At 47.1% G+C, this 21,319-nt stretch overlaps 1 protein-coding gene across 3 annotated transcripts in view; it reads left to right on the top strand.

The window, feature by feature from the left end:
- Nucleotides 1-1,742: 1,742 nt before the first annotated feature.
- Nucleotides 1,743-21,319, top strand: part of KSR2 (kinase suppressor of ras 2) — a 523,481-nt gene continuing 503,904 nt past the window's right edge. For all 3 annotated transcript variants that reach the window (XM_037738919.1, XM_017529548.2, XM_017529549.2), the window contains exon 1: nt 1,743-2,908. In XM_037738919.1, the coding sequence (XP_037594847.1) occupies nt 2,729-2,908 (180 nt within the window). In that variant the 5' untranslated portion in view covers nt 1,743-2,728. The remainder of the gene's footprint in view (nt 2,909-21,319) is intronic.

The following is a 21,319-nucleotide window of genomic DNA, read 5'->3' as shown; positions in this document are numbered from 1 at the left end:
GGCTGGAGTGCAATGGCACAATCTCAGCTCACTGCAGCCTCCACCTTCTGGGTTCAAGTGATTCTTGTGCCTGGTAGTAGCTGGGATTACAGGTGCCTGCCACCAAACCTGGCTAATTTTTTGTATTTTTAGTAGAGACGGGATTTCACTATGTTGGCCAGGCAGTCTCGAACTCCTGAGCTCAGGTGATTCACCCACTTCAGCCTCCCAAAGTGCTAGGATTACAGGTGTGAACCACCACGCCGAGCCAGCTTACAGTCTTTTAAAAAAAAAGCGTGTAAAGGGAAAGCATCAGGAAGAATAGCTAAAGCATGCTGGGCTTAATATCTAGGTGATGGGTTGATAGGCGCAGCAAACCACCACGGTACACATTTACCTATGTAACAAATCTGCGCATCTCGCATATGTACCCCAGAACTTAAAAAACAGTTTGTTATTCAACTTGGCCACCACTGACTCCTGTTCTCTCTGCTTCTCAAGTGGCTTCATTTAAGGGTGACATATTATACCATGTGTTCTGAGTATCACCCCTTACTCAGTCCTCAGCAAAGGACTCTGTTCACCTGGAGAAAGGTGCCTTTTGCTAATTATTCTAAATACATCTGTTGGGCAATGTGTGTTGGGAATACTATTAGATAAAATGGTTAGGGAGATGAGGCCTCTCTGAGGTGATATTTGAGTTAGCAGTGACAAGAAGAAACCTACCAGGAAAGGATTAAGGTGAAGCGTGCTCTGGGTACAGTGGACACAGAGTACAAAGATTTAATCAAGAGTCAGCAAACTTTTCTGTAAAGTGCCAGACAGTAAGTCTTTCAGGTGTTGTGTGAGCTACTGCTCTCAGCTGCAGCTACTCAGCTCCGCTTTACAAGGCAAAAGTAACCAGAAATAAACAGATGGGTGGTGGTATTCCAACAAAACTTTACTTGTGGATATAGAGATGTGAATTTCATGTAATTTTCACGTGTCACAAAATATTCTTCTTTTGATATTTTCCAACCATTTAATTTACATTTTTAATTTTTGAATTTTTAGCAGAGACAGGGTCTTGCTTTGTTGCCCAGGCTGGTCCCAAACTCCTGGTCTCAAGTGATCCTCCTGACTCCGCCTCCCAAAGTGCTGGGATTACAGGTGTGAGCCACCGCGCCAGGCTTCCAACCATTTCAAAAGGTAAAAACCAATCTTAACTATGGAGCTATCGTTTGCTGATATAACGTCAGTTAGATATGCTGGGGTCAGGCCACGCACACCCTTGTAGGACATGGGAATACCCAGAATTAGGCAAAGGCCCTTTCCCCCTCCAAACGCAAAGCCATCAGGGCGGGGCAGAGGCAGCTTCCTGCAATTCACGGAAGATCATCAGGTTCGTTTTATTTTTTCCCCAGTAACAAGAAAGGACAAACGAAAAAAAGGCACGCACACACCCGAGCCAAAGGCAGAGAGGACCTGCCCAGGTTCACGCCGACGCCTCTCCAGCGCGCACTGAGGGTTTTAAAGTTGGGTGCACACCTGCTCCCACTGGAGCGCACCTGCTGAGCTGCTCCCCGGCCCGGTCTCGCGAGAGCGGTGCTGGAGTAGTGGCCCCCACCCGCTCCCCGCCCCAAATCCCTCTCCCCGCCCCCTCACCCAGCCTCCACGCTCGGGCACACTCCCTGCCTCCTCCACCGCCCCCGGGAGCAGGCTGGGCCCGAGGCGCGCGCTGTCCCCGCGCCCCCGCCCGCCGATCGCTCGCTTGCTCGCTCGCACGCACTCCCGGTAGTAATTTCACTTTGCCACGCGAGCTCCGCAGCCCCTAGAAATCCCGCCCCCCGGCCCTGTCCCCGGCCAGGTGCGCGAGCTTGCGCGCTCCTCCTCCGCCTCCTCCGGCGGGTCCCTGGCGCGCAGGGGCCGGGGCCCGGCTGGGGCGGCTGCGCGCACGGCGCCTCTCCACCAACCCGCTCCCCTGCAGGTCCCTCGCTCGCTCTCCATCCCTCTCCGGCGCTCCCTCGCTCCCCCCCGCCCTTTGATTGACAGGCAAGATGTCGGTGTGGAGCGAGGCAGGAGCGATTGCAGCAACCGTCACTCCCGGAGCCCGGCGGCGGCAGCAGCAGCAGCGCGGGGAGGAGACAGCAGCCAGCCGCAGTAGCCGCCGCAGCCACGGGAGCAATGCAGACAGCACCTTGAGAACGCGCTAAAGCACTCCCAACCGTGGACCATGCCGTGTCCCTGCAACTGGGAGGGGGGCAAACCAGATTTTTTTTGACATAAAAGCCAGCCAGCCAAAAATATATAATTTTGTCCTTCAAGGAGCCGGTGTGTAAAGAGTGAGCGCTATTTTCCTTCTCCTCCTCCTCCTCCTCTTCCTCCTCCTCTCCTTCTCCTCCTCTTTTTCCTCCTCCTCTTCCTCCTCCTTCTCCTCCTCCTCCTCCTCCCTAAGTGTACAGACAGCATCACATCACCTGGTTTGCTTCTGAGAAACAGCATCTGTCCTTTTCAGGGACCAGAGACTCAGAGAGAGAGGAGACATTCTAATGGAGTCCGCTTGATACCCCAAAATAAAATAATAAATTTTGGCTCTTGTCCCCTCCTCCCACTCCCACCCCCTCAACCCTGTGTGAGATGTTGGATTTCTTCATGAGACATTGTTGAGGAGTCGCAGTGGTTGGAAAGGCGGAGGGGTAGGCTACCTCTACTCCCCCCCCTTTTTTCTCTCTGGGAGGAGGAGGAGGGGAAGGGGGTTGCAGAGCAAGCGATGGATGAGGAAAACATGACGAAAAGCGAGGAGCAGCAGCCTCTGAGTTTGCAAAAAGCCTTACAGCAGTGCGAACTGGTCCAAAACATGATAGACTTGAGCATCTCCAACCTGGAAGGGCTTAGGACCAAATGTGCTACCTCCAACGACCTCACACAAAAAGAAATCCGGACCCTGGAGGTAGGTGTTGCCTACGGGGGGCGGGGGGGAGGGAGAAGCAATCCTTCTGTCCCCCTCCTTTCTCCCCACGGTCCCCTTTCCCTCAGATTCTGTTTATTGGGGGCTGGGGATGGTGGTGTGGGCAAGCAAGGTGAGCACGGTTTGCTTTTCTGTGATTTCTCCCCTTGCAAAGCCTGCATTGGATTTTCTTTTCCTGTGCTGCTGTTGTCTGCGCTTGGCTGGGTGGTGTAGTAGTAGTAGTAATTGTTATTCTTTATTTATTATTATTGTTGCGGCTGTGACTGTTACCATTCGCTTCCTCGCTGAGGAGGGAGTTCTCTCTTTTTTCCGCTTGTGGATTTGTTTATATGCCACGGGGGCTTGTGTGCGGGGTAATACATTAAGGAGCTGCAGAGAACCCACGTGACCTTGCGCATTCTGCAGGTGGTCAGAAGGTGGTTTTTGCTCGCAGAATGGAGCCGCTGTCAGTGTAGACCTCTTCTCTCGGCCTTCTTCCCCGCCCTCCTTTTGCTCCTTAGTTTTTTTTTTTTTTTTTTTCCTAACTCGGTGATATACATGTCAGGAGGCAAGATGCATGAAAAAAAAAAAAATCCCCGTGGAGCTACCCATTTCCAGTCAAATCGTTTTGATGCAGTGAGCTCTTGCAGGCCTAAAACGTATAAAAGGAAAAAAAAATATGCCTCAATCAGCATACATAGGTGGTGTGGGAGAATACTCCTGAGTCTCAGTGGGACTGCGAGGAAAGAGGAAAGACTTCGGCTTCTTGTAACATTCTCTCCGGCAGAACTTGAGGGGGAGTTTGAAACAGTTTTTTGGGGGAGTGGGATGGGATGAGGGATGGATGCAAAGTTACTCAGAAAGAAGATGGCAGAAATTATTTTTTTCTGAAGGCCATTTGGTCAAAGGAGGAAGGTTTAAAGAGCCTCAGGAAATGCCAGATGCCTGGTGTCCACGATATCATTGGACATCCTCATTGTTCAAAATGTTTGAAGGGTTCAACTCACTTCCTTGTCTCAAACCGACCCAGCTGTACACATGGGTTGATTAAATTTGGGAACTCCCATTAGCTGGCACGTGCCGAGGGTGGGGGCAGTGGGGCTGGGAGAAACGGGGTTCCCCCTGTGGTGGAGTGGGTATCAGTAGTGCTGACACGTTCGTCTTGCTTCTGGCACGTGAGTTTCCAAGCCCTGAACTCGTGAATCTCTCTAGTGAATCTTGCAGCCCTCCTGCCCCTGTTCTAGCCTGGATGGATGCTTTTCTTTGATTCACTTTTGGGTCTTTCTTTTTCTTCTGTGATTTTAAATTTGCCTGGATGTCAACATGCAGGAGGTCATCCCTTTGAAAGGAGGGGGGGGAGAGAGAGAGAGAGAGTGAGAGAGAGAGAGAGAGAGAGAGGGGGAGAGAGAGAGAGAGAGGGAGAAAATGCTGTTTGCTACCCTAGGAAACATGTCTGTGTGCACCTGTCATCTGGAAATATGATCCTCAGGGACGAAATAAGATCAATGTCAAGGTGTATCGGGAGAGTGGGAATTGCATTGGGAGGCACAGGTATTGCCTTTCCTGGAGCTTGGGAGAGCAGGTAAGGCTGGAGCTCTGCTGCTGGAAGAAAAAGTGTGGCATGTTCTGATCCAGCCTTCTGTCTCTGCCTGAACAGGGCCAAGAGCAGATTCTTCAGACCTGCATGCAGTCAATAAATAATCCCACAAAAGTTACCTGAACTCCCTTCTGTTCCTCTGAGTCAGGAGTCCCAAATGCTAGTTTGTGCATTCCTGTGTAAGTTTCTCTGAAGTTTCTCTTTTTCTTGTTTCAAACATACTCCATCCTCTGATAGCTTCCTGGATGGGGATGTGCCGCAGTGGGCATTGCCTTCTTTCTGCATAGTGGTTTTCCTTTTAAACTGGGGGGATGGAGGCGTTGGTAGCATGGCTGTGGGGGAGTTGCAGTTGTAGCAAATGCATCTGTTTTCAGTTCCCTCGTCCTAGTATGCTACAGAGCATGCCAACCACTTTCATCCATCTTGCCCAGGGAATAATCTTGAGCAATTATTCCAATTTCTATTTCCCAGATTTGTAGGGCCAGGGAAGGTTGCAGAGGGGCTGGTAACTCAGGGTCCCACCAACTCGAGCCAACCCCAACATTTGGGTCCATGGAGTTTTCTAATTTTGTATATCAGAACCATATGAGGGTGCTTGTTAAAATGCAGATTCACAGCTTCTAATTCCAGAGATTCTAATTTAGCTGGGATTAGTGAGAGGGCCAAGAAATCTGCATTTAATAATCAGTCCAGGTATTTCTGATATGTGTTTTCAAATGGACACTTTGAGATGCTAATCCATTAGGAGAAAGATGTGATATTTCAGCTATTTAACGGTGAAATAGCTCACTGCTTGCTAACACTAATGCAATTAATAAATCAAATAGACTATCCCTGAAAACAGGGATAATAAACAGCATTTACTAGCATATGCTGTAGAAACAAAAATATGCAAGGTGGACTTGGCCTTCAAGAAACACATTTCATGATATAATAATGTGTATGTGAAATAATGGCAAAGTCCAAGTGGTAAATAATACGGGGGACAGCGTGTGGGCCCATTAGGAATGCGTTCAGCTGCATAAAATGGAAAACCCAATCATAATGGTAAAGCAAATAATGGTTTCTTTTCATGTAACAAGAATTCTGGAGGTATACAGCTTCAGTTGGCTCAGCAGGTCAATAATACCAGGACGGTTGTCTTTGGGAATTCTCATGGCTTTTATCTTGTGCTTGCAAGATGGTTCCTGCAGCTTCAGTGATTACATCTGGGTTCAAGGTAGAAAAGAGGAGGACTTGGTGATTGTGAAGGAATAAAGGGTTCCCCAGGACATCTCTTCCTCCCCACCTTGCAGATAATATTTGCCTATATCTTCTTGGCCCGAACTGAGTCCTAGCTGCAAGGGAGCCTGGGAGGTGGGGAAGAGAGAACAGCACCACGGTCGGCTTAGATGGATCAGGATCCATTGCCTGGAATGACATGTTGCCACTCCATGCAAAATCAGGGCTCTGCCAGTGTGGAAGAAGGCACAAATCAATATTAAGTAAGTGGGCAGCCAGCGGTGGCAGCCATGGGATATTATCAGAAGATATTTTGGTGGAAAAGAAAGTTCATGAACTTGGAGTCAGACTGATATAGCTGTGAATTCTAGCTTTTCTCTTTACTTTAGCTTGGGCTAGTGGTTTAAGTTTTCTGATTTATAGTTTTAAGTTTTTGGCAAAACAGCAATAATTAAGTAACATTACCTTCTTCAGAGGATGTTATAAGGATTGAAAGAACTGATGTTTTCAAGGGTCTAGCACTATCTTGAACAGAGTGGCTGCAGGTGCTGAATGAGTGTCAGCTGTGCTGATGATCACGATTGGCATTACATGGTGTTGGCTAGATGACGTGGAAGGGAGCAGTTCAGATCAGAGAGAAGGAGGAACTTGAGTGGCATCTCCAAAGTATGTTCTGTAGAACCCCAATTCTGTGGGATGTTAGCGTTTTTCAGTCTTTCAACAAATGCTGATATCCAGGCACTGTACTTAATGCTGGTAGTCAATAAGTGTTCTGTGGACAAAACAAATTCTATGGTTAAGAAGTTTGGGAAGGGTTGTGTTAAGCACAGGGAAACAGGCATCTTTACTGCAGGACTTCTCAGAGCCTTTAATATGCTACCTATGTGTATTAGCCCTTCAAGAGAGGATAGAACGGAGTGTTGCTCTGTCGCCCAGGTTGGAGTGCAGTGGTGCAATCTTGTTTCACTGCAGCCTCCGCTTCCTGGGTTCCAGTGATTCTCTTGCCTCAGCCTCCCAAATAGCTGGGATTATAGGCATCAGCCACCACACTCAGCTAATTTTTGTATTTTTAGTAGAGCCAGGCTTTTGCCATGTTTGGTCTTGAACTCCTGACCTGCCAGCCTTGGGGTCCCATAGTGTTAGAATTACAGGTGTGAGCCACCACACCCGGGCCGAGGATTTCTCTTGGGATTTTTCTATAGAATACACCTGGGAAAACATTTGGCCACGCAGGGAAACCTTCACTGGGGAAATGAGGATTTGGAGTGGAGTGAAGGATGAGGAGGGTTTGGATTGCAGCAAAGGGGAGGAGCTTGCTAGACAACAGCAAACCAGATGAACGTATTAGAACGCCTTCTTGGGGCAGCTTAGAGACCATTTTGTCCAGAATGGAGAGTACCTGGTAGCCTGTCACAGGAAGTGAATTTAGGCCACTGACTTCTGGGATCCAACTAAAGATTAGAGAGTCAGACCAACCAAGTTTCATCCCTTTGAGGAAGGAGATAGAAATCTTCAAAGGTTTTGGAATGAATACAATAAAAAAGTATTTACATGTTTATTTGTTTTTTTTTATTTTATTTTTATTTTTATTTATTTATTTTTTTTTTAGAGACAGGGTCTCGCTATGTTGCCCAGGCTGGAGTGCAGTGGCTATTCACAGGCGCGATCCCACTACTGATCAGCACGGGAGTTTTGACCTGCTCCGTTTCCGACCTGGGCCGGTTCACCCCTCCTTAGGCAACCTGGTGGTCCCCTGCTCCCGGGAGGTCACCATATTGATGCTGAACTTAGTGCGGACACCCGATCGGCATAGCGCACTGCAGCCCAGAACTCCTGGGCTCAAGCGATCCTCCCACCTCAGCCTCCCGAGTAGCTGGGACTACAGGCACGCGCCACCGCGCCCGGCTATTTGTTTTGTTTTTTGAGGCAGGGTCTCTCTCTGTAACTCAGGCTGAAGTGCAGTGGCACAATCATGGCTCACTGCAGCCTTGACCTCCAAGGCTCAAGTGATCCTCCCGCCTCAGCCTCTTGAATAGCTGGGACTACAGGCGTGGACCACCACACTTGGCTGATTTTTTGTATTTTTAAAATAGAGACAGGGTTCTGCTATGTTGTCCCAGGTGCTCTTGAACTCTTAGGCTCAAGTGATTTGCCTGCCTTGGATGGCAGCCTTTGGCAGGGGCTGGCAAACTTTTTCTAGAAAGGGCCAGATAGGGCCGGGCACGGTGGCTCATGCCTGTAATCCCAGCACTTTGGGAGGCCGAGGCGGGTGGATCACGAGGTCAAGAGATCGAGACCATCCTGGTCAACATGGTGAAACCCCATCTCTACTAAAAATACAAAAAATTAGCTGGGTGTGGTGGCACGTGCCTGTAATCCCAGCTACTCAGGAGGCTGAGGCACGAGAATTGCCTGAACCCAGGAGGCGGAGGTTGTGATGAGCCGAGATCGCGCCATTGCAATCCAGCCTGGGTAACAAGAGCGAAACTCCGTCTCAAAAAAAAAAAAAAGAAAGGGCCAGATAGTAAAGAGTTTAGGCTTTGTGGGCCCTGCAATTTCCATCACAGCTCCTCGACTCTGCTGTAGCATGCGGCAGCCATGGGTAGTACATACATGAATGGGTGGGGTGGTTTTCTTTTTCTTTTGTGACAGGGTCTCTCTCTGTTGCCCAGGCTGGAGTGCAGTGGTATGATCTTGGCTCATTGTAACCTCTGCCTCCCAGGTTCAAGGGATTCTCCTGCCTCAGCCTCCTGAATAGCTAGAATTACAGGCCTGTGCCATCACACCTCGTTAATTTTTATAGTTTTAGTAGAGACAGGGTTTCAGACCAGCCATGTTGGCCAGGCTTGATCTCAAACTCCTGACCTCCAGTGATCTGCCCACCTCAACCTCCCAAAGTGCGGGATTATAGGTGTGAGCCATCGCGCCCGGCCTGGCGGGGCAGCTTACTAATACAACTTTATTAGTTGTATTAGTTTATTTTTTATTAGTTTATTAGGACCCTGAAACTTGAATCTGATATACTTTTTGCATGCCATGAATATATATATATTTTTTATTTTATGTTTACAATTGTACAAACTGTAGTTTCTGGGCCTTACAAAACAGGTGATGGTGGCCAGGCATGGTGGCTCACGCCTGTAATCCCAGCACTTTGGAAGGCTGAGGTGGATGGATCACTTGAGGTCAGGAGTTTGAGACCAGCCTGGCCAACATGGCGAAACCCCGTCTCTACTAAAAATACACAAATTTGTGGGGGCATGGCAGCGGGTGGCTGTAATCCCAACTACTCAGGAGGCTGAGGCAGAAGAATCACTTGAACTGGGGAGGCAGAGGTTGCAGTGAGCCAAGATGGTGCCAGTGTACTCCAGCCTGGGCAATAGAGGGAGACTCCGTCTCAAAAACCAAAACACCCAGGTGATGGGTCAGATTGGGCCCATGAGCTGTAGCTTGCTAATCCCTAGGCTCTGGGATGGATGGGTGGGAAAAACTCTGAAAGACAGAGACCATCCTAAGGTGAGCAAGTGACACGTGGACGGGAAAGCACTGGGCAAGTGGAGGTGGTTCTGAGCTGGACTCTGTTCTAGTTAAATTGCAAGGGGAAAAAATATTAGGAGTTGGAGTTGGACAAGTATGGAATCTCCTTTTATAGCAAGGGTATTGTGGCTATGTAACTATAATTTTTTTTTTTTTTTTTTTTTTTTTTAAGACAGAGTCTTGCTCTGTCACTCAGGTTGGAATACAGTGGTGCAATCATAGCTCACTGCAGGCTTGAACTTCTGGGCCCAAGAGATCCTCCTATCTCAGCCTCCTGGGTAGCTGAGACTACAGGCACATGTCACTGTGCCAAGCTAATTTAATTTTTTTTTGAGATAGAGTTTCACTCTTTTTTTTTTTCCCGAGATGGAGTTTCACTCTTGTTACCCAGGCTGGAGTGCAATGGCGCGATCTCGGCTCACCGCAACCTCTGCCTCCTGGGCTCAGGCAATTCTCCTGCCTCAGCCTCCTGAGTAGCTGGGATTACATTACAGGCACGTGCCACCATGCCCAGCTAATTTTTTGTATTTTTAGTAGAGACGGGGTTTCACCATGTTGACCAGGATGGTCTCGATCTCTTGACCTCGTGATCCACCCGCCTCGGCCTCCCAAAGTGCTGGGATTACAGGCTTGAGCCACCGCGCCCGGCTGAGTTTCACTCTTGTTGCCCAGGCTGGAGTGCAATGACGTGATATCGGCTCACCACAATCTCTGCCTCCTGGGTTCAGGGATTCTCCTATCTCAGCCTCTCAAGTAGCTGGAATTACAGGCATGCACCACTACGCCTGGCTAATTTTTTGTATTTTTAGTAGAGATGGGTTTCTCCATGTTGGCCAGGTTGGTCTTGGACCCTCAACCGCAAGCGATCTGCCCCCATTGGCCTCCCAAAGTGCTGGGACTACAGGCATGAGGCACCATGCCTGGCCTTAAAATTTTTTTAAAGAGACAGTGTCTTGCTTTGTTGCCCAGGCTGGTCTTCAACTCCTGGCTTCAAGCCACCCTCTTGCCTTGGCCTCCCAAAGTGCTGGGATTACAGGCGTGAGCCATCATGCCCCGCCCCTATCATTTCTTTGCTCTCCATATATTCCATCTCAATTTTCTCTTGCTATGTCATGAACTGTCTTTAAACTTAATTTTGTTTAGAAAACTTTGGGCTTAAGACAACAATTAGTTATTTTCCTGATTATGTAGGTTGGGCTTGGCTGGAGGGTTCGCTGGTCTTGCCTGAGCTCCACTCACGTGGCTACTTTCAGCTGGTGGAATGGAAGGAGGATAGGAAAGCTGAGACTTTCTCTCTGTGCGGCTTCTTAGTGTGATAGCCTGGGTTTCTTACCGGTCTCCAGGATTCCTAGACAGCAAGTCTTGGTATTTGGAAATCACATAATGTTACTTCCATTGCAGTTGTGAGATAATATAGGTCCCGTGGCCAGCCTGGGTCTAGTGGATGGGGAAATAGACTCCCATCTTGGTTGGAGAAGCTGCAAGGTTAGTGTGTTAATTAGGACAGACTATAAGAAATAGACCCCTAAATGTGTAACGGCTTTGGTATAGTAGAAGTCTTTTTCTTGTTCACTAGATGGTCCAAGGAGGGTGTTCTTGGTTGGCAGGTGGTGGGCCATTGTCTCAGGCTGCAGACCCCTTCCCCTCTGCAGTGTTATCATTGGTGCATCTAGAAGGGGGAGAAAGTGCACAGAAGACAAAGCCTTATTTCCCAAAGCTGCCCTCGTCAGTTCTGCTTGCATTCCCTTAGCTAGCATTTACTCACAATACTGCAAAGAAGATGGAGAATGAAGTTTTGCTGTGGGTTCGGGAAGAAAAGAGAATAGGCAGGATGTGGTAGGTCACGCCTATCATCCTAGCACTTTGGGAGGCCAAGGTGGGAGGATTGCTTGAACCCAGGATTTGGAGACCAGCCTGGGCAACGTGGTGAATCCCCATCTCTACCAAAATACAAAAATTAGTCAGGTGTGGTGGCACGTGCCTGTAGTCCCAGCTACTCGGGAGGTTGAGGTGGGAGGATGATTAGAGCCTAGAAGGTGGAGGCTGCAGCGAGCCACGATTGCACCACTGCACTCCAGCCTGGGTGACAGAGCCAAACCCTGTCTTAAAAAGAAAAAAAAAATTGTGTTTGCTGAATAGCTGGTAGTCTCTGCCACAGCTAATGATAAGCTGCCGTGTCAGTGATGTATTACTGTAGAACAAGCCACGTCAAAACTTAGTAGCTTTGTTTTGCTATCATTTATTTGCTCAGGTGCCTACAGTTAGGTATGGACTCAGCTGGCCAGTTCTGCAGATCTTGCCTGGCTCACTTGTAGTTGTGTTCATCTGATGGCTCCACTGTGGCTGGAGGGTCCAAGATGGCCCTGCTCACATGGCTGGTAGTTGGCTACAGTGCCTCACTTCTCTGCTGCGTGACGGTCTGGCAGGATAGCCCAGGTCTCTTACACAGTGGCAGCAATGGTGTTCCCAGAGGACAGGCCCCAGTGCACAAGCCCTTCCCAAGCCTCTGCTTCTGCAACTTTTGCTAATGTCCTGTTGGGCAGAGCATGTTACCTGGATAAGCCCAGAGTCATGGATTCCAGGAGGTGTGGTTTACTGGGGGGCTAATGAATACTCTAATGTCACAATATACCACAGCTATGAAAATCAACCAAAACAAAAAGAACATGGGAGAGGAAGAAGAAGATAGGGGATGATCAACAAAGCCTCCTTCGAGGAGGTTTTACTAACTTGAGGAAGTGAGCCATGAAATGTTTGGGGGAAGAGTGTGCCAGGCAGAGGGAACAGCAGGTGCAAACTTCTTGGGTGTGAACATACTTGGCATGTTACGGGAACCCCAAGGAGTCCACTGTGGTTGGGGTGCAGGGAGTGGGCAGGGAGAGGATGAGGAGGGACACAGTGGGAGACAGAAGCTGGTCATACGGGGCTTTGCCGAGACACTAAGGTACTCAGATTTTTTTTTTTTTCTTTTGAGACAGGGTCTCACTTAGTCACCCAGGCTGCAGTGCAGTGGCACCGTCATGGCTCACTGAAGCCTCGACCTCCCAGGCTCAATCCTTCCTCCCACTTCAGCCTCCTGAGTGGCTGGGCCTGCAACTGTACGTCACCATGCCTGGCTACTTTAAAAATTTTTTTTGTAGAGATGGGGTCTTCCTATGTTGCTCAGGCTGGTCTCCAACTCCTGGGCTCAAGTGATCCTCGTGCCTTGGCCTCCCAAAGTGCTGGGATGACAGATGTGAGCTGTCATCCCCAGCCTTGGATTTTGTTCTGTGATAGAAGCCCTTTGAACCAGGGGTTATGTTTTTAAATGATCTGATTGCTGCAGGGTAAACAGACTGTAGGAGGTAGGAATGAGAGCAGGGAGACAAGTTGGGAGTGATTGTGGAAGTCTAAGCCTTCAATGACTGTGCTTTTGACTGGTGTGATTGCTGTGGGGTGGATGGGGCAGGTGGCCGGATTCAGAAGGTCAAGTATATGGAAGGTGCTGATGAATCTGATGTGGAGGTGACAGAGAATCAAGAATCGAAGATTATTCCTAGGTGTTTGGCTTAAGCGCTGGGAGAATGTGGGTCCCCTTGTTTAAATGTGAAGACTAGAGGTGGAATAGATTGGCTTTGACGGTCAAGTCCTGTTTGACAGGTTACATTTGTCAAGTAGACAGTTGGATGTGTGAACTTGGAGCTCTGAGAATGGCTGGAGATATGAAGTGCACTTAATAGACCATGAACAATTTTTCAAATTATTAAAGTATTATTAGTGTTTAATACATAATAGATGTACATATTTTCAGGGTGCATGTGATATTTACATGCTTTCATATAATGTATATTAATGAAATCTGGGTAACTGGGCTATCCACCACCTTAAACGCTTTTCTTTTCTTTATGCTGAGAACATTCAGATTATTCTCTTCTAGCTATTTTGAAGTATACAATAGATTATTATTTGTGATACTCTACTGGTTTATTCAATACTAGGTCTTATTTTTTCTATACATCTATATGAAGTATTATTTGTAATGGCTGCATAGTATGACACGGATGCCCCACCATTATTTACTTTATTTTATTTTGAGATAGAGTCTCAAAATAAGGCTCTACATCCAGGCTGAAGTGCAGTGATGTGATCTCCGCTCACGGCAGCAACCCCTCTCTCCCAGATTCAAGCAATTCTCCTGCCTCAGCCTCCTGAGTAGCTGGGATTACAGGTGTGTGCCATTGTGCCCAGATAACTTTTGTATTTTTAGTAGGGATGGAGTGTCACTGTGTTGGCCAGGCTGCTCTTGAACTCCTGACCTCGTGATCCAACTCCTGACCTTGTGATCCACCTGCCTTGGTCTCCTAAAGTGCTGGAATTATAAGTGCATGCCACTGCGCCCAGCTAATTTATATATATATATATATATATATTTGATATTTTTAGTAGGCACGGGCGTTTATCATGTTGGCCAGGATGGTCTCAAACTCCTGACCTCAAGTGATCTGCCTGCTTTGGCCTCTCAAAATGCTGGGATTACAGGCATGAGCCACTGTGCCCAGCCCCCATCATTTCTTTAACCAAAATTCTATTGTCAGGTGCTTATGTTCATACTTTTCCATCATTGTAGCAATGCCACAGTGGATGTCCTTGTGGCTGATTCTTATTTTCAGCTCCTAGAAATGGAACTGCTGGATCAAAGGATATGCCAAAGTTTAGGACTTTTCCATAGGTTTTGCCAAGTTGCCCTTCACCAGCAGTGTGGGAAGGGTTCATTTCCCCATCGCTTCGGCACAGGTATATATTTTATCTTATTTTTTTGGGTGTGAGTGTTTTGATGTCTGAGAGCTCAGGGTTAAGGAGGCTGTTGTCTCAGATCAGAATGTGATCTTTACTGTTTTTAATTGGGAAGGACTCGGGTACCTGGGGTGATGGGGAACACTTGGTTTTCTGCACAAAGTGGAGAAAGCCACCTCGGCCGGGTGCGGTGGCTTACACCTGTAATCCCAGTACTTTGGGAGGCCAAGGCAGGCGGACCACTTGAGGTCTGGAGTTCAAGACCAGCCTGACCAACATGTTGAAACCCCGTCTCTACTAAAAATACAAAACAATTAGCTGATATGGTGGCAGGTGCCTGTAATCTCAGCTATAGGGGAGGCTGAGGCAGGAGAATTGCTTGAAGCCAGGAAGTGGAGGTTGCAGTGAGCCGAGATTGCACCACTGCCCTCCAGCCTGGGCAAAAGAGTGAGACTCCATTGCAAAAAAAAAAAAAAAAAAAAAAAAAAAAAAAAAATTGTGGTCAGCCTGTGAGGATCTGGCTTTTTCCTTTTGCCTTGTGTTCATAAATAGGTGTGTGTGTGTGTGTGTGTGTGTGTGCATGTGTGTGTGTGTGTGTGTGTAACTCACAATTCTAAGTCATGATAAATGTTACGTCTAAAGGGTTCACTATTCCCTCTGGGTTGAGGAATGGATTCTATCAGGGAATTTGTAATTCCTCTCCTTTCAATGAGTAGAAAACTAGGAAGTTTTTCCCCCAACCCCTGCCAGAGAATGGGTCATTTCCTGGGCTCCCACCCTTGTGGTCCCAAATGTTGGGAAGAGGGGATAGGGCCTGGCCTTCTTTCTTGCCCACCATATGCTGCCCTGGGTGTGGGAACAGGGGAGGTGTTGAGAGGCTGAGGAGGGCAGGATACACATGGAGGGCAGGACACGCATGGTGGCCAGGAAGGAGGATGGAGAAGCTGAGGGATGGGAAGGGAAAAGGGACAAAAATAGGAGAAGAAGGTAAAAAATAGAACGATTTTCTTCAGCAGGGTTTCTGTGATGCTTGGAATGTCTCTCCAGTGGGCCGTGACCACAGCGTGGTTGCTGCTCCTCTCTAAGCGGGTTTATTGAGGTTCAGAGTCACCGATTTGACCCAAACTCCCCAAGTAAGGCAGCTGCAGACACAGGAACGGACAGAGGTTTACTGCTGTCCTGTGGACTCCCCAGAGGTGAAGTGGCCTGGAAGAGAAGGAAGAAAGATGAGGAGAAATGGAGGGCGAAGGGGAAGTGTAGGCGTTAGCGGTAATGATGTGATTAGAGGTGACAGCCATAGGATTAATGACAGTCACGATGTTGGAATACTTTGTCGCTAAAATGCTTTCTTTGGTGACTATTATGGATGACAATTATTCGAGAGAAGTGGAGGACTGATAGAAACAAAGTAGGGCATTCATACAGACAAGGGAGGATGAGAGAAAGAGAGGGAGACGTTTTAGACCTGAGCTGTCCAGCATGGAGACCACTTGCCACATATGGCCATTTACCAACGGAAATGCGGCAAGTCCTACTTGAAATGTGCTGTTCGTGTCAAATAGGTACGAGATTCCAAACTGTTTTCTTAAAAATTAAATTTTTTTAAAAAAAGAAATGGGGTCTCACTATGTTGCCCAGGTTGGCCTTGAACTCCTGAGCTAAAGCGATCCTTCATCCTTGGCCTCCCAAAGTGCTAAAATTACAGGCATGAGCCACCACCTTCAGCCCAAACTCTTAGTGTGAAGGAAAAAAATTGTAAAATATTGCATTGATAATTTCTATTTTCTATTCTATTTCTATATTCTATTTCTATTTTCTCTTCTGGAGTGCAGGGGTGCAGTTATGGCTCACTGCACCCTCAACCTCCTAAGCTCAAGCAAACACCCGCCTTAGCCTCTCAAGTAACTGGGACTACAGGTACATGCTGCCACACCTGGCTAATTTTTAATTTTATGTAGAGATAAGGGTCTTGCCATGTTGCCCAGGCTGGTCTTGAACTCCTGGGCTCAAGCAGCCCTTCTGTGTTAGCCTCCCAAAATTCTGGGATTACAGGCATCAGCCACCATGCGCGGCCTTATTTTTATATTGACATATTAAAATGATAATATTTTAGATACACTGAATTAAATGAAATATATATTGCTATGGAGCAGAGCTGTTTTTAAGCACTGAAGTGATTTCTCTGTTTTGCCATAATAGAAATCTTGGTCTTGATGAGGGCTGAAAATCTGATCCCCCGAGAGTTACCAGGCAGCCATTGATTAAAGCAGTGGATGCATTCCAAAGATGGATGTGTTCGATTTCCCTGAACCAGAAAAGTGAGATCAAGACTCAGAAATAATAACCGGATGCCCCGAAATTCAAATGGGTGCTTGAAGCAAAATAGACTAATAGGAAGGCTTGAGCTCTGAGGTGAGATTGTTTGGGTTCCGGTTTGGTTCAGGTTACCCTGTGCCAAATGATCTCTCCTTTCCAAGCCTCAGTTTCCTTGTTTATAAAATCAGGATTGTGGTTCACATCTGTAATCCCAGCACTTTGGGAGGCCAAAGCAGAAGGATTGCTTGAACTCAGGAGTTCGAGACCAGCCTGAACAACATAGGGAGATAATGTCTCTACAAAAAATAAAAAATCAGCCAAGTGTGGTGGTACATGCCTGTGGTCCCAGCTACCTGGGAGGCTGAGGTGGGAGGGTCAGTTGAGCCCGGGGAGGTAGAGGCTGCAATGAGCCATGATCATGCCACTGCATGCCAGCCTGGGCAACAGAGTGAGAACCTGTTTCAAAAATAAAGAAAATAAAACAATCATTTTACATGAGATCGTTAATGTGATTAAATGGAATCACGCATTCAGGAGCCGAGTAGAGCCCAGTGCCTGTCATGTGGCAAATTCTTCCTTTTTTTTTTTCTTTTTTTTTGAGACAGATTCTTGCTTTCTCACCAGGCAGGAGTGCAGTTGTGATCTCAGCTCACTGCAACCTCCATGTACCAAGTTCAGGGTTCAAGCAATTCACCTGCATCAGCCTCCCCAGTAGCTGGGATTGCAGTTACATGCCACCATGCCCACCTCGTTTTTTTTTTGTATTTTTACTAGAGATGAGGTTCCACCATGTTAGCCAGCTGGTCTCAAACTCCTGACCTCAAGTGACCCGCCCACCTTGGCCTCTCAAAGTGTTGGGATTACAGGTGTGAGCCACTGTGCCCAGCCGCAAATTCTTAGTAATTATTGACTTTAGAATTTTTGATGGACATCCCCACTGCACACTGGCAGGAGGGAGGTACGGGTGCTTCAGCCCTGTGTGCTGCTGGGCTCTGCACTGCCATCTGCGGAGGTACACGCCTTGCATGTATCGTTCCTTTGTTCAGTATATGTTAGCGGAGCCCCCGGCGTATGACAGGCAGGGGACCAACATAGCAAAGTGTGAGAAGAAAAAGCCCATAGAAGGCTTCTATAGGATAGTGGCACACCCACTAGGCTGCAGGTGACAGAAGGGAGCGAGATTCCTGACAGTCTGAATCTTCGAATTTGCCCATAGACGACTCATCTCCCATCAGTGGCTGGCAGGCCTTAGCCTTTAAACCACATTTCAGCTCTAAGTTGCACAACAAGGTACCAGTTATGGGGTTGGGCCTTGCGGCTTCTGGACTTATCTTAAGCTTGCATGGTGAAGAGTTAAAAACTCTGATGTCTGAGTGTCTGAAAAGCCTATCCTGTAATGGTAGGGGGACCTTTAAGAGGTTGTTCAGTCCTATCTTTGCCCAGTGTCCAGATTTAGGGTGAGGGCTACCTCATCAGGCTCGCCCTACATGATTTTTTAAAATCAATTTTTTATCATGTAAAATATACATAAAATTTACCATTTTAACTTTTTTTTTTTGGGACATGGTCTTGCTCTGTTGCTCAGGCTGGAGTGCAGTGGTGTGATCACAGCTTGCTGCAGCCTTAAACTTCTGGGTTTGGTTGGGCACGGTGGCTCACACCTGTAATCCTAGCACTTTGGGAGGCCTAGGCAGGCAGATCACGAGGTCAGGAGTTCAAGACCAGCCTGACCAATATGGTGAAATCCTGTCTCTACTAAAAATACAAAAATTAGCTGAGCATGGTGGCGAGTGCCTGTAATCTCAGCTACTCAGGAGGCTGAGGCAGGAGAATCTCTTGAACCCAGGAGGCGGAGGTTGCAGTGAGCGGAGATCACACCATTGCACTCCAGCCTGGGTGACAAAGCGAGACTCTGTCTCAAAAAGCAAAACAAAACAAAACCAAAAGAAAACAAGACAAAAAAACCTCTGGGTTCAGGTGATTGTCCCACCTCAGCCTCCTGAATAGCTGGGACTACAGGTGCACACCACCATACCTAGCTAATTTTTAAGTTTTTGTAGAGGCTGGGTCTTGCCATGTTGCCGAGGCCAGTCTTAAACTCCTAGGCTCAAGTGGTTTTCCCACCTCGTCCCCAAAACGGCATTGGGAGTTATAGGCGTGAGCCACTGTGCCCAGCCCATTTCAACTATTTTTAAGTGGACAATTCAGTGGCCTTAAGTGCATTTATAATGTTGTCTGACCATCAGCACTGTCAGCTTCCAAAAGTATTTTTTGTTTCAAACAGAAAGTCTGTATCCATTAAGCAATAACTCCCCTGTACCCCTGTCCCCTGGCTCAGCACATGGTAACTGTCATCCTACTTTCTCTATGAACTTCATACTCTAGGTACCTCGGAGAAGAAGAATCATACAATATTTGTTATTTTGTGTCTCACTTAGCATACAGTTTCAAGGTTCATCATGTATCAGCACTTCGTTCGTTTTTATGACTAAACAATAGTCCATTATATGGATAGTCGGCATTTTGTGTATCTCCCCATCTATCAAGTTGAACATTTTTTAGTTTATATCCACCTTTCGGTTATTGTAAGTAATGCTGCTGTGATCATTGGTATACAAGTATCTGTTTGAGTTCTTGTTTTCAATTCTTTGGTACATACCTGGGGCAGAATCACTGGGTTCTATGGTAATGCTATTTTTAATTATGTTTTCCACAGTGGCTGCACCATTTATTTTCCATTCCTGCCAGCGATTCAGCAATTCCTCTACATCCTTAATGACTTTTGTTATTTTTCATTTTAAAAATTATAGCCATCCTGTGGGTATGAAGTAGTATCTTATTGTGGGTTAGATTTGCATTTCCCTAGTGACTAATGATGTTGAATATATTTTCATGTGCTTATTGGCCATTTGTATACTTTCTTTGGAGAAATGTCTGTTCAAGTGCTTTCACAAGGTAGCCTTTAAAAGTTTTTCTTTTTTTTTTTTTTGAGACGGAGTCTCTGTTGCCCAGGCTGGAGTGCAGTGGTACAATCTCGGCTCATGGCAATCTCTGCCTCTCAGGCTGAAGTGATTCTCCTGCCTCAGCCTCCTGAGTAGCTGGAATCACAGGCATGCACCACTATGCCTGGCTAATTTTTGTATTTTTAGTAGAGATGGGGTTTCGCCATGTTGGCCAGGCTGGTCTCAAACTCTTGACCTCAGGTGATCCTCTTGCCTCCACCTCCCAAAGTGCTGGCATTACAGGTGTGAGCCCCTGTGCACGGCCAAAAGTGGTTTTTTTTTATTGTTTGTTTGTTGAGACAAAGTCTTGCTGTCGCCCAGGCTGGAGTGCAGTGGTGCCTTCTTGCCTTACTGCAGCCTCTGCCTCTGGGGCTCAAGCAATCCTCTTGCCTCAACCTCCCGAGTAGCTGAGGTTACAGGCGTGCACCACCACGCCTGGCTAATTTTTGTATTTTTAGTAGAGATGGGGTTCCACCATGTTGGCCAGGCTGATCTCGAACTCCTGGCCTCAGGTGAGCCTTTGACCAACAGCTCCCCATTTTCTTCTCCAGCCCCTGGCAACCACCATTCTACTCTGTTTATCTGAGTTTGACTTTTTTAGATTCCACATGCAAAATCATACTGTATTTGTCTTTTCTCTGTCTGCCTTATTTCACGTAGCAGAATGACAGGGCAGCCTTTTGATCTGGATAATCTGTGATAGTTACAATTGTCCTCCTTCTGTTGAATTGGATTCGCTCCCTGGGAACCTCCCTCCCTGGGAACCTCCCTCCTTTGATTCTACTCTAGGGGGAAAGGGAATGAGGCCAGTCTCTTTTTCAGTCAAGGAAATAGTCTCAAGAAGAGTTCGCATCTAGATCTGGAACTTACCAAGTGGAGACAAGAGATGGTCTCTCCCAAAGACTCCGGATGAGTCTCTGATCCAAACTTTTCAGCCAATATCCGCCTGATCCTCCCTGCTCTGTGTGAGTTCCATTCTTATCCATTTGGGGAGGCCTGGAGTTGTTGGAATGGTGAATTTCGCTTTGCCTGTCTACCTTTCCTACCCAGAGTATCACACCAATCAGAAATAGTCATGAGTGTTTCTCTGTGTGCTCATCTATGAAGGCACCGGGGTGATCCTTGGTCAGGATTGGTGGCTTGGACTTGAGCACTGAGGCCATTAGGTAAAAAGAAGAACTTGTTAAGTGGGCATTTAGGGACATTGTTTTTATCAGGAGGCAGAGCTAGGTTAGATGCCACTGTTTTTATTTTATCTTTATCTGACTTGGAGAAGCAGTGTTTTGTGATAAACTCCAAAAGCAATATGCTTAAAACCTAAGCTGCAAGAATGAATTTCTTACCACCAGCTCCAATGAAAGTCCTCTTAGAAGAACCGCAGGTTGGCAGGACCATCCTTAAATATTTAAATACTCTCACACTTACCTAATAGCTTATACCAGGAGAATAGAAGTGAATGCTAAATAATTTTGTTTGCCCCAATATATTTTTACTTTTTTCTTTATTATTATGATTTTTACAGAGTCTCGCTCTGTCACCTAGGCTCCGGTGCAGTGGTGTGGTCTTGGCTCACTGCAACCTCCACCTCCTGGGCTCAAGTGATCCTCCTACCTCAGCCTCCAAGGAGCTAGGACTACAGGTCCCACCACCACGCCCGGCTAATTTTTTTTGTTTGTATGCTTTGTCGGGATGAGTTCTGCCATGTTGCCCAGGCTGGTCTCCAGCTTCTGGGTTTAAGTGATCCACCAGCCTCAGCCTCCCAAAGTGCTAGGATTACAGGCATGAGCCACTGTGCTTGGTCTCAACATTTATGTAAGATTTCAAACATATACCAGTTGAAGGTACTTTACAGAGAGCATCTGCCACCTGGTTCCATTAACATTTTGCTATATTTGCTTTATTACGTATCTATTCATCTATCCATCCCTCTCTCCATCCATGAGTCTATCTATTGTTTGATATATCAAA

This window comes from Cebus imitator, unplaced genomic scaffold, assembly GCF_001604975.1.
Source record: "Cebus imitator isolate Cc_AM_T3 unplaced genomic scaffold, Cebus_imitator-1.0 Scaffold59, whole genome shotgun sequence".
In the NCBI taxonomy this organism is placed as follows: Eukaryota; Metazoa; Chordata; class Mammalia; order Primates; family Cebidae; genus Cebus; species Cebus imitator.
Note: the sequence above shows the minus strand (reverse complement) of the source record. Positions and strands in the feature narration are given on the sequence as shown.